The following is a 14,784-nucleotide window of genomic DNA, read 5'->3' as shown; positions in this document are numbered from 1 at the left end:
TCTACATTTTTAAACACACAATTAATGAAAACTCAATCAACCTATTAACTACCTCTATTAACTCGTCTGATCAGTTTTATTTTCAAACTCATAAAAAAGTGTTTGACTTATGTCAGAACCAAGCAAGGAATGGAGTGTACCATGGCGCAGTGGTTAAGAGCTATGGCTGCTAACTAAAAGGTCAGCAGTTTGAACAAAAAATATTTATGCTATCGTTTTTACCAAAAAGGATTTAAAACAGTTTATAAAGACATGTAACATAAAATGAATTATAAAAACAAAATAAATTTAATGATTCAAAAAAAAAAACAGAGCCAGGAGTAAGTTAATAGAACAACTGCATGTTGTTGAGTTCTGCAACTTTCAGTGGGTATGTACTCTTAACATTCTAACAGTCAACAGTAAGAGGGACACATGATCTATTACTAGATTAACTCTCCAATTGTCCCTCTCACCACCAATCAGTTTGTTGTACGGTGGTGGTTTGCGTGTTACTGTGATGCTATGCTATCAGTGTTTCAAATACCAGCAGGATTACCCACGGTGGATAGGTTTCAGCAGAGCTTCCAAACTAAGACTAGGAAGAAAGGCCTGGGAATCTGAAAATTATCCAATGAAAACCCTCTGTTTGGATCACAACAGAATACTGTTGCTTTAAAGATGTCATCAGGAAAGACTGATCACTGGAAGGAAGGAGGTACTGTGTTTGGAGAAGAGGAAGCTCTCAATGAGAGAGATTAAAACAGTGGCTGCAACAATGGAGACAAACATGCCAAGGATCACGGGGATAGCGTAGAAACGGGCAGCATCTCATTCTATCATACAGAGGGTCGCCATGAGTTGAAGCCAATTGGATGGCAGCTAACAATAATTGTTCCTCAGATACATAACTATTAGGGACACTAAGCTTAGAGAGGATATTATATAACTTAATAAACAGCATTCTTGACAACACAACTTTACGGTAAACCTAACGATGAGTTTCACAGAGTTGTTTCTTATGACTCTAAACACAGACTAATGATATTATACTAAAGAGAACTGGGTAATATGGCCATAACCACAATGAACATTATCTGCAGAATAACAATGAAGTTAAGCAAGAAATGGAGTGTACCATGGTGCAGTGGTTAAGAACTACCGCTGCTAACTAAAAGGTCAGCAGTTCAAATCCACCAGCCACTCCTTGAAAACACTATAGGGGCAGTACTACTCTGTCCTATAGGGTCGCTGTTGAGTTGGAATCTACTCGATGGCAACAGGTTTGGTTTTTGGTTTGGTATTCAGAGTAAGCCTTAAACATTTCTGGGGGCAGGCTAAAGTAAAAAATACTACTAATGTAATCTTAAATGGTGATTTGTAGGCAGATGCACATAACCTCAAAAATAAAAAACCAAAAGAGTACTAACTTTAACTATTAACCTATTTACAAAAAAAGAGTATAATTAAGATCCAAATGAGAAAATTCTGTTGTTCCATTTGAAATATCTCTTTGATTTGTCCAACGCTTGCCACATTTCTTTTCCTAGGTTATTATCAGCTCAGCAGAGCCCCTGGGTGGCATAAAGGGTTAAGCGCTCCACTACTAACTGAAAGGCTGGTGATTCAAACCCACCCAAAGACTCCTCAGAAGGCAAGTCTGACGATCTGCTTCTGAAAGTTCATAGCCTTGAAAACTCTATGGAACAGTTGTACTCTGCACACATGGAATCACTAAGCATAGGAACTGATTCGACAGCAATTAACAACAATTATCATCTCACTTCCGGAATATTCTGACCTCTAATATTTGTTCTGTAGTTTACTGACACGTTCATGTCCTTAAAAAAACAAAACTGTTTTGAGCAAATAGTTAAAAAAGATATGTACCAAAAGCGTATAATAAAAAACAAGAAAAACTTCCAACTCTTAGCTACTGTTTTAATTTACCTACAAATTTCTAAATATAATTCCTTTCTTATATAATTTCATTTTTCCTAAAATTAATAACTGCTTCGTTTTTATGTCTGGTTTTCTGTGAATTCACGATTAAACATTCTCTACCAGTTCAAGCTGTAAAATATTCTTCAATATTATTTCCCACAAAGTCAAACTTGTTAGAATTTATCAGTTCCATTTCTTTTTTTCCAGCAGACTTCCCTTTTGGAACTATGTTTCTGGACTGGCTGTTGCCTAGACTTGCTGGAAACTGCTATCCTGAATCTTCTGTTGACTGTTACTTGGGAATTCTTTTCGCCGCTTTCCTATTCTGAATTTCCTGTCTGGGATTCCATGTCTTTGTCTTTCTTGGTCTACTACCACATCTGGTGGAACGCATCTTTCAAAGCTTCCAGAGAAATAGTACACAGCATGAAATTTTACTGATAACTCCCATAGCCCTAATATTAAGCTTGCACTTCCTGAATTTCTCTTTAGAGCTCACATGTAAATTTCTAAGTTTACCAAGACTAACCAAAGAAAGACAAATCACCACACAAATGCTTCCAATGACACTGGAAGGATGGACTGATAGATCAACTGATATGCATTTTAAAGCCATATATGCCATATACATACATATCTGACTCTGAGATGACACTTTCCCTGTTTGAAATTTCTAAGAGAACTACTCTAACGAATAACACATCCATACATACATAAATTAACATATCTTAAATGCCTGGAAACTTTTAATGGTTTTAAAGTTTTTTTGGATCTTGTTTATGATATTAATTTTAAAGATTCGTAATAGGGTTAACCAATCAAAGAAAAATGCCAGTTTAACTTTTTTTTTTTTTTTTAACAGCCCTGGCCAAAATTATTAAACATTTTGAATTAGAAGATTTATTTTGGTTTCTAATTTGAATTGTTTCAATATACCTGAATATGTAAAAATTTAATTCAGCATGTGAAACAGCTAAAAGGAAAAGCTTTAAAATTATCTTATCACAGACAGTTACCAAATGTAAGGGAGAAAATGTTTAGGCATTTTTCATTCTTAAAACTTTAAAAACACCTCTGACACAACATCTTAACATTTCTTAAAAAAAAAAAAAAGGAAAGATTTATCTGATTATCTTTTTCTAAATTATGGAAAATAGTAAATTATTTTCTTTGTAAATAAAAACATCTCAAACACACCTAGGACTTCTAAATAAATTACTCACCTATATTCCACCGCCTATATTTTGCGTCATCAAATTGTTGTCTCAAGACTAGGAAATCTATAACATCGGGCATATCATGGTATCTAATTACAAATAGAAACAAACTGATTAGGCCTAATATCTAAAAGACGATCAAATTTATCTGAATCTTGAAAAAAATCTACAACACTAAGAAACCACTGCCTCTTTCAACAGTCCTTACTTCATTGTAAATGAGCCACCAGTCAGTTTACCAGTATCGGGATCTAGAAAAGCAAGTTTAAGGCAGCAAAGGGTAGGCAATCCCACTTCATACTTTATGCCAACTATTTTCATCAGCTCTTGCTCCTAAGAAAGATACAGAGAAACTATCTTTACAAAACAGATCACAAAATAAACTACTAAACATGATCACGAAAAACATTTCCTGGTTTTAATCTTGGTCTGGGTGGTAATTACTCTGTATGTATGTAAAATTCACTAAGCTGTATACTTAAGATTTGTGCACTTTATTGTATGCAAGTTATACCTCAATTAAAAAGAAAACAAAAATAAGAAAACCTTTACTAAAGAGTTTTCCAACACAATTCCAAAGATCTTTAAATAATTTTAAACTACTGATAAATCTAGAAATACTTATCAAAGTTACAAATATGAAGGTTACCTTAGACAGTGTTGTCTGATTCTTATAACTACATTTTGAACCCAACTTATAAACTGTATCAGAATATATAAATTCATCAATCTTGTGTTTCTTTGACTGAAAATTAAACACCTTCTACTTCTCAGACTGCCTCAATTTAAAAAGGTATCCTCATGATACACAGTTTCTTATCGTGAAAACGGTAACACTCGACACAATTTTCTCCATAATCCATAATTGCATCTTTTTGAACTATTAAAGAATAATAAATAAACACTGTACCCGCAGTTCCATTTTATGCCATGGCTGCTTTTTGGGATTGATACTATAAATTTTATTTTTCCGGGCCATTTCAACATACGCTTCATGTCCTTGTCGGAAATAATAAACCTAAAAAGTAAAGTCACAATTTAAAAATTGAATGCGTTTCCGTTAACCCAAGAAGCAAAGTACCAGCTATAACTGTAAAGAGAGAACCTAATGTCCTTGAAGCTAAAAGAAATTATTACATTTTGGTATTTTCTTCCTCCTTTCCTATAGTTGTCTTAAGTCACTTAATCATAATCAAGTGTTCTAAATAACATATTTTCAGTAACACCATGTTCTTTGGTTTCACCATTTTATTATTGGATCAAAATAAGTTAGTCTATGTTGCATGATAAAGTGTTAGCTGCTGTTAAGTCAGCTCCAGCTCATGGTGACCTTATGTATTCAGAACAATACCTTGCCCAGTCCTGTGCCTTCTTCATGATTATTGGTATGTTTGTGCCCATTGCTGTAACCCATCTCATTGAGGGTTTCCCTTGTTTTCACTGAGTCCTCTACTTTATCAAATACGAGGTCCTTTGCTAGCAATTGGTCTTTCCTGATGATGTGTCCAAGGTTAAGTGAGTCAAAATCTCACCATCCTCACATCTAAAGAACTATTCTAGTTGTATTTCTTCTAAGCCTGATTTGTTGGTTCTTTTGGCAGTCCATGGTGTATTCAATATTCTTCACCAACACCATAATTCAAAGGCATCAATTCTTCTTCAGTCTTCCCTATTCATTGTCCAGCTTTCTTATGCATATGAGGTGATTAAAAATATCATGACTTGGGTCAGGCACCTTTGGTCATCCAAATGACGTCTTTGCTTTTTAAAACTTTAAAAGATCTTCGTAGCATATCTGCCCAATGCAATATGTCATTTGATTTCTTGACTGCTGCTTCTGTGGATGTTACTGTTCATCCAAGTAGAATGAAATCACTGACAATTTCAATTTTTCTCTATTTATGATGATGTTGTTTATCAGTCCAGTTGTAAGGGTTTTTGTGTTTTTCATGCAGAGGTGAAATCCATACTGAAGGTCTTGGATGGACCTCCATCAGTAAGCACCTTCAAGTCATCTTCATTTTCAGAAAGCAAGCCTGTGTCATCTGCATATCTCACACTGTTAATGAGTCTTCTTCTAATCCTGATGCCCTGTTCTTCATATAGTCTGGCTTCTCACATTACTTGTTAAGCATACAGATTGAATAAGTAAAAGGAAAGGATACAAGCCTGTCGCACACCTTTTCCAATTTGGAACCAGAGAGTATCCCCTTGTTCTGTCTGAAAGACTGCCTCTTGATCCACGTGTAAGTTCGCCTGAGCACAATTAAGTGTTCTGGAATTCCCATTCTTTGTAATGTTATCCACAATTTATTATTATCTACACAAATACCTTCACATAGTCAATAAAACACAAGTAAACATCGTTCTGGTTTCTCTCCTTTCAGCCAAGACTCATCTGACATCAGCAATGATATCCCTCATTCCACGTCGTCTTCTGAATCTGACTAGAAGTTCTGGCAGGTCCTTGTCAATGTACAGCTGCAGTCATTTTTTAATTATCTTCAGCAAAATATTGCTAGCATGTGATATTAATGATATTGTTTGGTAATATCTGCATTCTGTTTGACCACCTTTCTTTAGAATGGGCAGGAATATGGATCTCTTCCAGTTGGCTGGCCTAGGGCTCATGGTAAGTTTATTATAAACTTACATTTGTTTCCACTTACTTTTGTAGCAAGTGGGTTGTACATTTGCAAACTTTAAAACGGAAAATGTATTTTCATGTATGTTTTATCTTTACCTTCACACAAATCTCGGTAACAGCATATTTATTCTCATTTATGAAATGAAATTTTACATGTTAAATGCAAATTTAAAAAGCTGACTACTGTGCTGTAGAGCTACTACTTTAACACATGTAACTGAGGACTAAGTGTTCTTCCCACTACTAAAAAATTGTAGTTTATTCTACATACTTTCATTGTATACATTAATATCATCATTACTGCTCCAGCTGTCTAGAATTGCAAACGAAAAATGGTGCTGAAAAATGAGGACTTACTTATTTAAGCACTGGCAAATTAAAAAAACAAAAAAACAAAAAACCACTTTGAAAGGAAATCAATCAAAGAAATCACACTTTCTGGCCACCTGGAAATAATATATTAAATAATTTAACCTTTTCTTGATGATGCAGGATCTACCATTGTACTATGTTGTTGTTGCTATTAGTTGCCATCAAGTCGAATGTAGTAATGCTCTGTACTCTTGAAGTCTGCTAAATCAAACAGGTTCTCTAAATATCGCAGACTGTTCTTTACAGTTACTCTTGCAGTAAATGTTTTCTGTGTTCCTTTTGTTTATTATCAACTGCCACTTTATACGGATAATTCAGTGAACTTTGCTAAAGCAGTCTTATTTTAATTTCTAATTTATTACTGGTAATCTGCTGGACACCGAGTAACTCTGCTTCTTAACATCTGTGCATAAAATAAGGAGAAATGGGTCCTAATGTGAAACTCTGATCTAAGTTCTTACCTTTTCAAATTCGTAAGTACATAGTCTAAAATGATGGTATTAATCATTTTCTTAAAAATTGGTTATTACTGTAACACATAGTTGTTTTTTTTTTTTTAAAGATCTAATAAATTATGAGCATTTGGGGATTTTCAAATGTAATACTCTCGAGAATAAAATGTTGAATTTTATTTTGCCTTTAACATACTATATGCTTTAGTCTTAAACTAAGAATGAATGTATTTTAATTTAGAAAAAAAACCGCTGATAAACCCTCTTTAAAGAAAACACACCACTTTTTAAAATGGCAACAAAATTTCTATTGTCTCACACCTATATTTGGATTTACTAATGCAATATTTATAGCATATAATAAAAGATAAAAAAGATTATCATGAGATCTTTCCTCCTACTTGTACTTTCCTCATACACAGCTACAAATATCTAAAATAAAATACTTACCAACAGTTCCAACTTTCTAGAGTTCTGTTGTAAGAGCTATAAAAAATGTTTAAAGTTACTTGAAAAAACAAACAATATTTAAAAAAAAAATACCTCATCACCCATCTGTGGCACAAATGGACATCTTCGGGGAAGAGTATCTGTTATCCATGTTGAAGGCAACCATTCTTCTAATGTCAAACCATTTTCAGACAGTTCTCCCACAGCCAATCTCTAAGAAAGTTTAGAACATTGTAAAGTAGTATTATTATAAAAGTATTCTCCAATCTGCCATTTAAAATAACTATAGAGGTAGTTGTAGGAGTCTCTGGGTGGCGCAAAGAGTCACGCACTCATCTACTAGCTGAAAGAAGTTGGCCGTTCGAACCCACCCAAATGCACCCCAGAAGACAGGCCTGGCAATCTGCTTCTGAAAGGTCATAGCCTTGAAAACCCTATGGAGAAGTTCTAATCTGCACACGTGCAGCTGCCATGAGTTGGAATTGACTCTACAGCAACTAACAACAACATAAAGGTATTTTTTTTAAAAAGTATATAAATATATATGTACATATATATATACACACATATTAGCTCATGTGACATTTCTTCTATTTTGGGGCATTATTAGTCACACATATTTTAAAGAATAAGTACTATGTCTTTAAAAGAAGTGGATATACACTTCTTTATATTTGCTTTATAAACTGTAAGCACTCATTATCATTAAATATTCATTGATCTAGCTTCTAAAGCTCCGAAAGGCATAAATAAGGTAAGATACCACCTGAGGTGACTGACTGCAGTTCATCTCTGGTGAATTCTTCCTTAAATAAGTATTTTCTATATCTGCCTTACTGTTTTGTTTGTTAATTCAAAGAGTCAGTCATACAGAAAATATATATATATTTTTTTACATATGCAGTAAATATCAATGATCCCTAAGTTGCCTTTCGCAATCACTAGAAAAGGACATTATGTTCAGTCAAGTAGAGGGTCAGTAAAATGAGGAAAACTCTCAAGGAGACAAATGGACACAACAGCCACAACAACGGACTCAAATGTATTAACAATGATGGAGATGGTGCAGGACTGGGCAACGTTTCGCTGTTACACATAAAGTTGCCATAAGCTGGAGCTGACACAACGGCAATTAACAAGAAGTTGCCTTCCAGCTCTATAATTCATGTAAGAGAAGAGAAATGCTGTTATACTTATTTGCAATAACTAGAAGACAAAGGAATGAAACAATTCTATTTACTGTTCGATCTACTGGTAGGTTAGCATCAAACCATAGGACCAATATTCAAATTAAAGGAGTAGTCTGTAATATCCTGATCTTACGATATTTAGAATTTGTACCTCATAAATCTAGTGGCAGACAAATATCATAATACTTCAAGCAAAACAGTAAAATTAAGGTATTTCAAGCAGTTATCAGTGGCTCCAAATGTGGCACTGCATAAAGGAGCGCATGGTATTAGCTTGTTGACAATTACCAAATCAAGGGGGACCGGATGAAGCAAACTGCACTCTTAGGACAAAATAACTGTTTTCACAGTTGTGTATCACTGCAAACCTCAAAAGTTCATCAAAATTTTCTTGATTGAAAAAAATGTTTACCTTACTAGCCAGATACATGGCTAAATCCATTTTCTTTAACCAGTCTGTCTGACACGTAAAATAATGGGTCAGCCTAAGTTTATCATCACTGATGAGGCAGAAGAGAAAATTTGTGGGCAAATGGGTGGAATTCTCTTTGGTAAAGCACCCCCAGACCAAAGCAGAAGGAGGCAACAAGAAAGGAGAAGGATACAGAATCCAATTTAATGTCTAACTACAAAGATAAATTAAAAACTCAACAGATGCAGATAAAATAAACAGTTAAAATAAGACCAGCTATATTCTTAAAATTTCTCAAAGCTTTCTGAGGATAAAGGCTCTACAGTCTCCCTAATACTTAATTCTACAAATGGTAACTTAACATTTGTCAAAATAGCAGAGGTTTAAAAAAATCTTCCTTTTGTTTATCCAAATATACTTTCCATTTACAGTCTTTTGGGGAGCAGAAAATACGTCCCTTGTTATTTTGTTTATTTTAGAGCAAGAATAAAGTACCTCTTACTTTCATTCCTAGGTTAAGGAACTCCAGCTTCCTAAGAGCTGACAGAACTGACAATATATTTCCGTAATACTATCTCTCTTCCCTTCCTTGATTTCGCTCAAATTACCCACAGTCTTAACATGTAATAAACCAAAACTACTACTGACCTAAGGACCAACTAATTATGGTTCACACACACTGTTAATTAATAAAGGCTTTTTACAACACTAGTATCCTACTTACAATTTGTATTTACTTCGTGGTCAAATATGAACATTGTGTCATTCTTATTTCATGTGATGTTCTCCCTAGGCTTTCTGTTTATTTCCAGCAATAACAACTAGGATGTTTAAAAGACAAAAGTAACCAATAGTCTAATAAATTAAACGTTTTGTAACATTACGCTTTTTAAATAGTAAAACATAAATGAATGAATAAATCCCCTTGGACTGTCAAGAAAAATTTGATCAAGTAATAAGAGTAAATGCTCAATATTTATAATATAATCATTCTGTAAATAAATAATCTCATAATCTCACATATTAAACATCTAAAAACCTGAGTAAACTAAATATATTTTGATATACTTTATTCTACTACTATGTGCTTCTGAGTTTTTTTCCCCCTATTATTACTTGCTCCGTAATGATGTACTACACTTTTAAAATGTGTGCTTCAAGTTATTTTCATAGAAAATAATTTACAAAAAAAAAATTTCAACCTTTTGCTTTCTTTCTTTGGGTTTCTTTTTCTTTGGTGATGTTGGTCCATCTTTTTCTTCATTTACTTTTTTCCTTTCCTTTTTAATCTGTTTTTGCTTTTGCTTTTCAGATTCATCTTCTTCATCTGAACTGCTTTCTGCTTTCTTGGTTTTATGTTTAGGAACTTTCTTTGGTGGCTGCAGATTAATTCCTGCATCTGCTGTCCAGTCAGAATAATCACTGGAGTAGTCACTAGACGGTGAGAAAAGTATTTAAAATACATACATACAAGATATAATTTTCATCCCATGTTTTATGAGATTACAATAAAACAGAATGACAGAACAGTATATACTAATAAACTAAGAAATAATTTCCTTAATTTTCAACTCATCATCCTGGGAACAGTTTCCTAAAACTCTGTAGGTTTAACTTACTTAAATACCTAAAAAAAAAAAAACAAAAAAAAAAAACTGAAACAGCACATTTAAGTTGTTTAGTTTTAAGAAAAACATTGATTTCTGAATGCTGCATATGTTCAAAATATTGTGGGGCATACAAAAATAAGCAACAAAGGATAGCTTTCTTCAATTCTAGAAAGATAACCTTGGATAGCACAGGAGGTGTCAATGTTGAGAACGAACATGGAGATTCCTTTCTTGAGGGCTCATGACAGGGAAGCCCCCATAGTAGACCACTGGCCCTCTAAAGGTAGCTGGATATTGACTGGCTTGAACTGGCAGGGTCAGATATATCCTTACTCATTGCGAAGGTTGTGCTTGCAAACGTAGCATGTAAAAAAGAAATTTCATTTATATAAAAGTATTCTACCTACACACACTTTAGGTATACCTTATACTTCAAAACATTCCATAAATCAGAAAAATATAGACCTTACTATTTTATGTGTCATTACCAATCACATTTGTCATTTATTTTCAGTTTACCTTCATAGGCAGAAGTTTTACACAATTGATATTGTTGGAAAAATTAAGAACCCATTTGTGTTATTTGCTAGTATTAAATATTGTTGATAACTCCTAACAGTGAAGGGGCAGATTTTTCTGGAGTTTTATCCTCCCCATTCCTATGTCCAAATGTTCTTTAGAGACACTTACCATATGTCTCCAAGATGAATTATCACAGACAAAGATTTAAAAATTAAGGTATTTTCTAGCATGACTTCACTTTAAAATTTAAAATGATTTCTAAGAATTTAACCGAAAAATACTTTCTTAGCACTCTATTCCAAGAACTATTTAAAGGTGGGAACACATCTGCAGGGCACACATCTATCAAAGAATAGGCTGTCCTCAACTTAGGAACATTTATTTACACTAACCCCAGCCCACGGCTACTGAAAATGGAACCTGTCATATTTTCACAGTGAACACACTCTGGAATATCCAGCTCTTTTAGAAGATTTTCTGCTGCCACAGTAGACTGAACTACAAACCCCCGAGTCCAGATTCTTTACAACAACTGCCCACAACTGCTGAAGGCACCACTGTTCTTTTAATACAGGAATTCCTACATTGTCTCACAGTTCGAGATACTCTAGTCTCACTGACGAGGCAAAACAGAGTTTTTCCTTCATTACACTCTTCTAAATTCAGAAAACTACTCAACAAAGCCAGAGGCACTTGCATATCATTACTGTGAGTCATTGTTGTGGGAACAGGAAAAGCCCTGGAATCTAGAATTGATACAAGGAATCCTTACAGCCTCCATCTCTTAGTTTCTTTGACTCTTCTATTTAAGAGTCACAGCTAGAGGGGACTCGCCAAGGAACTAAACGTAACTGCACAAAGGCTACACTCCTTTCTACTAAGACCCTGCAAGTTCAGCCAAGGCCTTCAGCCCTACAACAGTGTGAACCACAGTAACATGGACTTGAAACCCTCACCTGCATGGTCAACTGGGGTGAGGATAATAGGAAAAAGAAAAACTTATTTCTACTGAAGGAAGAAAGTATTATTATTATTAGTATTCCACAAATTCTACTACTTAAGATAGTTAATTCTACAAGATCTCTTTACTTTCCTAAGTTGATACTTAAATATTTCTCAAATCTGTAATGAAATTACTTTATGGTTCAGTATTACAAATGACAGCAAAAAGAAATACCAAGTTAAAAGCATCATTCTGCAGATCTAGTTGTAAGAACCAACTTTTTTCTCCTACTAGAAAAACATATAAAGAAAATTTCCTAAATTTTAGACAACAAAAATATTTAAAGAACCAACTTTAAACCCACAGGAATTCTGAAATGTGTTGCTGGTATTAAAAAAAAACAAAAACAAAAACTCCTGTTTTCTAAAGATTTTGTATTACATTTTGGAGAAACAAAAATTCATTCACTCACCTAGAACTGCCATCACTGTGCCACGCTCTCTCTTCTTCTTCAGATGTTCCACCACTCACAGCAACCACTTCACCTTCCTAAGAGATATTAAATACATATTTTACGTAATTTTATGAAATAATATTCTCAGATTATTTAAAAAATCAGTAATATCTAGTAATACCAATCATATTAGAATATTTAAATTAAAAAATGGCTCAAATTAGTTACAAACACAGCTTTTATATTTTTATATAAAAATTGTAAAATTATTAAATTTATCCAAAGACATAATACTAATTAATATTGGATTCAGAGTAATTATCAGATGATTAACAGACTTTGGTTTTCTTTTCTTAGTCTCCTAACATACCTTCTAAATGAAATGATATCAAATTCCACAGTTTACATATGAAATTAAGTTTTACTTCTAGGGTGTATTGAAAGCTAAATTTTCTTTGATCTAGATGCTTTTAGAAGCTTAAAATTTAGCACATTTATGTTTTATTATTATTAAAATAGCTTTATCATATAAAAAATGATATTCCACCTCTGGTCTTATTTTGGAAACCTGGTGGCGCAGTGGTTATGCATTTGACTGCTAACCAAAAGGTCAGCAGTTTCAATCCACCCTATGGGATGGTTCTTCTCTGTCCTGGACAGTTGCTACGAGTTGGAATCAACTCGACGGCAATGGGTTTGGTTTTTGGTTTGGTCTTATTTTATCCAAATGCTGGATTAAAAGCTACCTAACATCGTTTAGTAAATATGCACTAGTCAAAGCAGGATATTATTTGTGAAGGCATTATCTTCATAAAAATAGTGTTTTTGGTCATAAAATCTTACACAATTTCTCCCCTGCTTGAATAAGCGTTATGCTCCAGTAATAATAGGAGCTCACATCTATTAAGCTTACCCTATATGTTAGGAACTATTATAAGCACTTTATATTATCTTATACATATTATCTCGTTTGATCTCCGCAAAACGATGCTGGTTATGGGGAGCACTTTTTTTTTTTTTTTTAAATAAAGAAAGGTTAAGAAATTTGTCCAAACTACACAACTAAAAAGCAACAAAGCCTATTTTGAACCCAGGTTATTTTAGTCAAAAGCCTACACACTACTCTCTGTAAGGATGGTTCAATACTATTACTTGCTGGGTACATTCAGATAACTTTTCAAGAGGATAACAGGATGTATTCCTTTTCTATTTAAGTAAAATAGTATGTTTTAGGAAAAACGTTTTCTCATTGTAATGTCATAATAATGCAAAATATACATTATATGACTATTCACAACACTTAGAAAACTAAGCAAGTATGAAAAAATCAATAGTAAATTTTTTAAAGCAAATTTAATCTCTGCTAAATGTAACTGAGAAAAAAAATCTAAATAAATGATCTGATTATTCCCATAAGAAACTGACTTACTTGAAAATTATAAATACAAAATAAAGAGGTATTATATGAAATACAAAATATTTGATCCAAAAAACCAGGATTCTTTCCATTAACTAACATATTATGCCCAATGTGGGATTTCTGTCCTCAATGTATTCTTCTAGAATTTATTCAGCTGCTCTAAAAGGATGTTAAAATAGAAACAAATTAGTTCTGAAGACAAATGAAGAATTTAGTAATTTTTTCTTTATGTAACAGATGTATTCCTGGAAATACATACTACAAGTTTCTAATAAACTATTTAAAATATTTTATAGTAATTTAATATTTTTAAAATATTGTGAAGGTTTCAAAGAGAAGAAACATTTTATGAGGCAAATAATTAGCCCATATATAATTTCTGTTTTGTGTGTATATCCAAATTTTTATGTGTCAGGTTTATACTACCAGTATATTTTATCACTTTGCCAAAATGAACACAACATTTTGACCTGGCCATACTAGGATCTTAAAGGCATTAGGAGACTAACTTTTACATCATAGTTAGAATACTCTCAGATTGAGTTACTACTGTCCTGTCTTACAAAGAATACACTGAGTAAATTCCCATATATGCCTAACACTGAAAAGCAAAAGGCTTCAAAACTGTGTAGTAGTCAATATTTAAGATCACTTGGTCTATGATCTAACTGGGGCAGGGGGGGAGAAAAAGACAGTTTTAAGTGCTGAGTAGGATTTATTTGTGACTGCAAATCAATTCCCTTTGCCAAAGGAATGTGTAATTTAGTAGGGAAAATATTTGCAGAAATAATTATGCATAAGGGAGAATATAAAAATTACATTAAGAAAACTATAAATTGATACAACTAACCACAATTGTCAAATGCCTATTGATTGTTATAGTTATACACTAAAACTTCATGCTATGGTTTAAAAAGCTTGACTTTAATGTAAAAGGAACCTGGATTTAATCATCCCTATACCATTTAATCTCAATGCCATCGAGTCGATTCTGACTCATAGCAACCCTTTAGGGAAGAGGACAACTGCCCCATAGGACTTCCAAGGAGCAGGTGGTGGATTCAAACTGCCGACCTCTTTGGTCAGCAGCCTATCACTTACAGTAGTTAAGAACTAGGGCTGCTAACCAAAAGGTCAACAGTTCGAATCCACCAGGCGCTCCTTGGAAACCT

General features: G+C 33.5%; 1 protein-coding gene across 8 annotated transcripts in view; it reads right to left on the bottom strand.

The window, feature by feature from the left end:
• Nucleotides 1-14,784, bottom strand: part of PHIP (pleckstrin homology domain interacting protein) — a 146,893-nt gene that overhangs the window by 35,365 nt on the left and 96,744 nt on the right. For all 8 annotated transcript variants that reach the window (XR_002825583.1, XM_023740404.1, XM_023740405.1 and 5 more), the window contains 6 exons: nucleotides 12,211-12,287; nucleotides 9,866-10,097; nucleotides 7,155-7,274; nucleotides 4,051-4,158; nucleotides 3,349-3,473; nucleotides 3,147-3,229 (listed from right to left, as the gene is read on the bottom strand). Coding sequence is in view for 7 of the 8 variants with exons in the window: in XM_023740404.1 (XP_023596172.1) it covers nucleotides 3,147-3,229; nucleotides 3,349-3,473; nucleotides 4,051-4,158; nucleotides 7,155-7,274; nucleotides 9,866-10,097; nucleotides 12,211-12,287 (745 nt within the window). In the remaining variant the exon portion in view is untranslated. The remainder of the gene's footprint in view (nucleotides 1-3,146; nucleotides 3,230-3,348; nucleotides 3,474-4,050; nucleotides 4,159-7,154; nucleotides 7,275-9,865; nucleotides 10,098-12,210; nucleotides 12,288-14,784) is intronic.

The sequence above is a fragment of the Trichechus manatus genome, unplaced genomic scaffold (assembly GCF_000243295.1).
Source record: "Trichechus manatus latirostris isolate Lorelei unplaced genomic scaffold, TriManLat1.0 scaffold00154, whole genome shotgun sequence".
NCBI lineage: Eukaryota > Metazoa > Chordata > Mammalia > Sirenia > Trichechidae > Trichechus > Trichechus manatus.
This window is presented reverse-complemented; position numbering and strand designations above follow the sequence as displayed.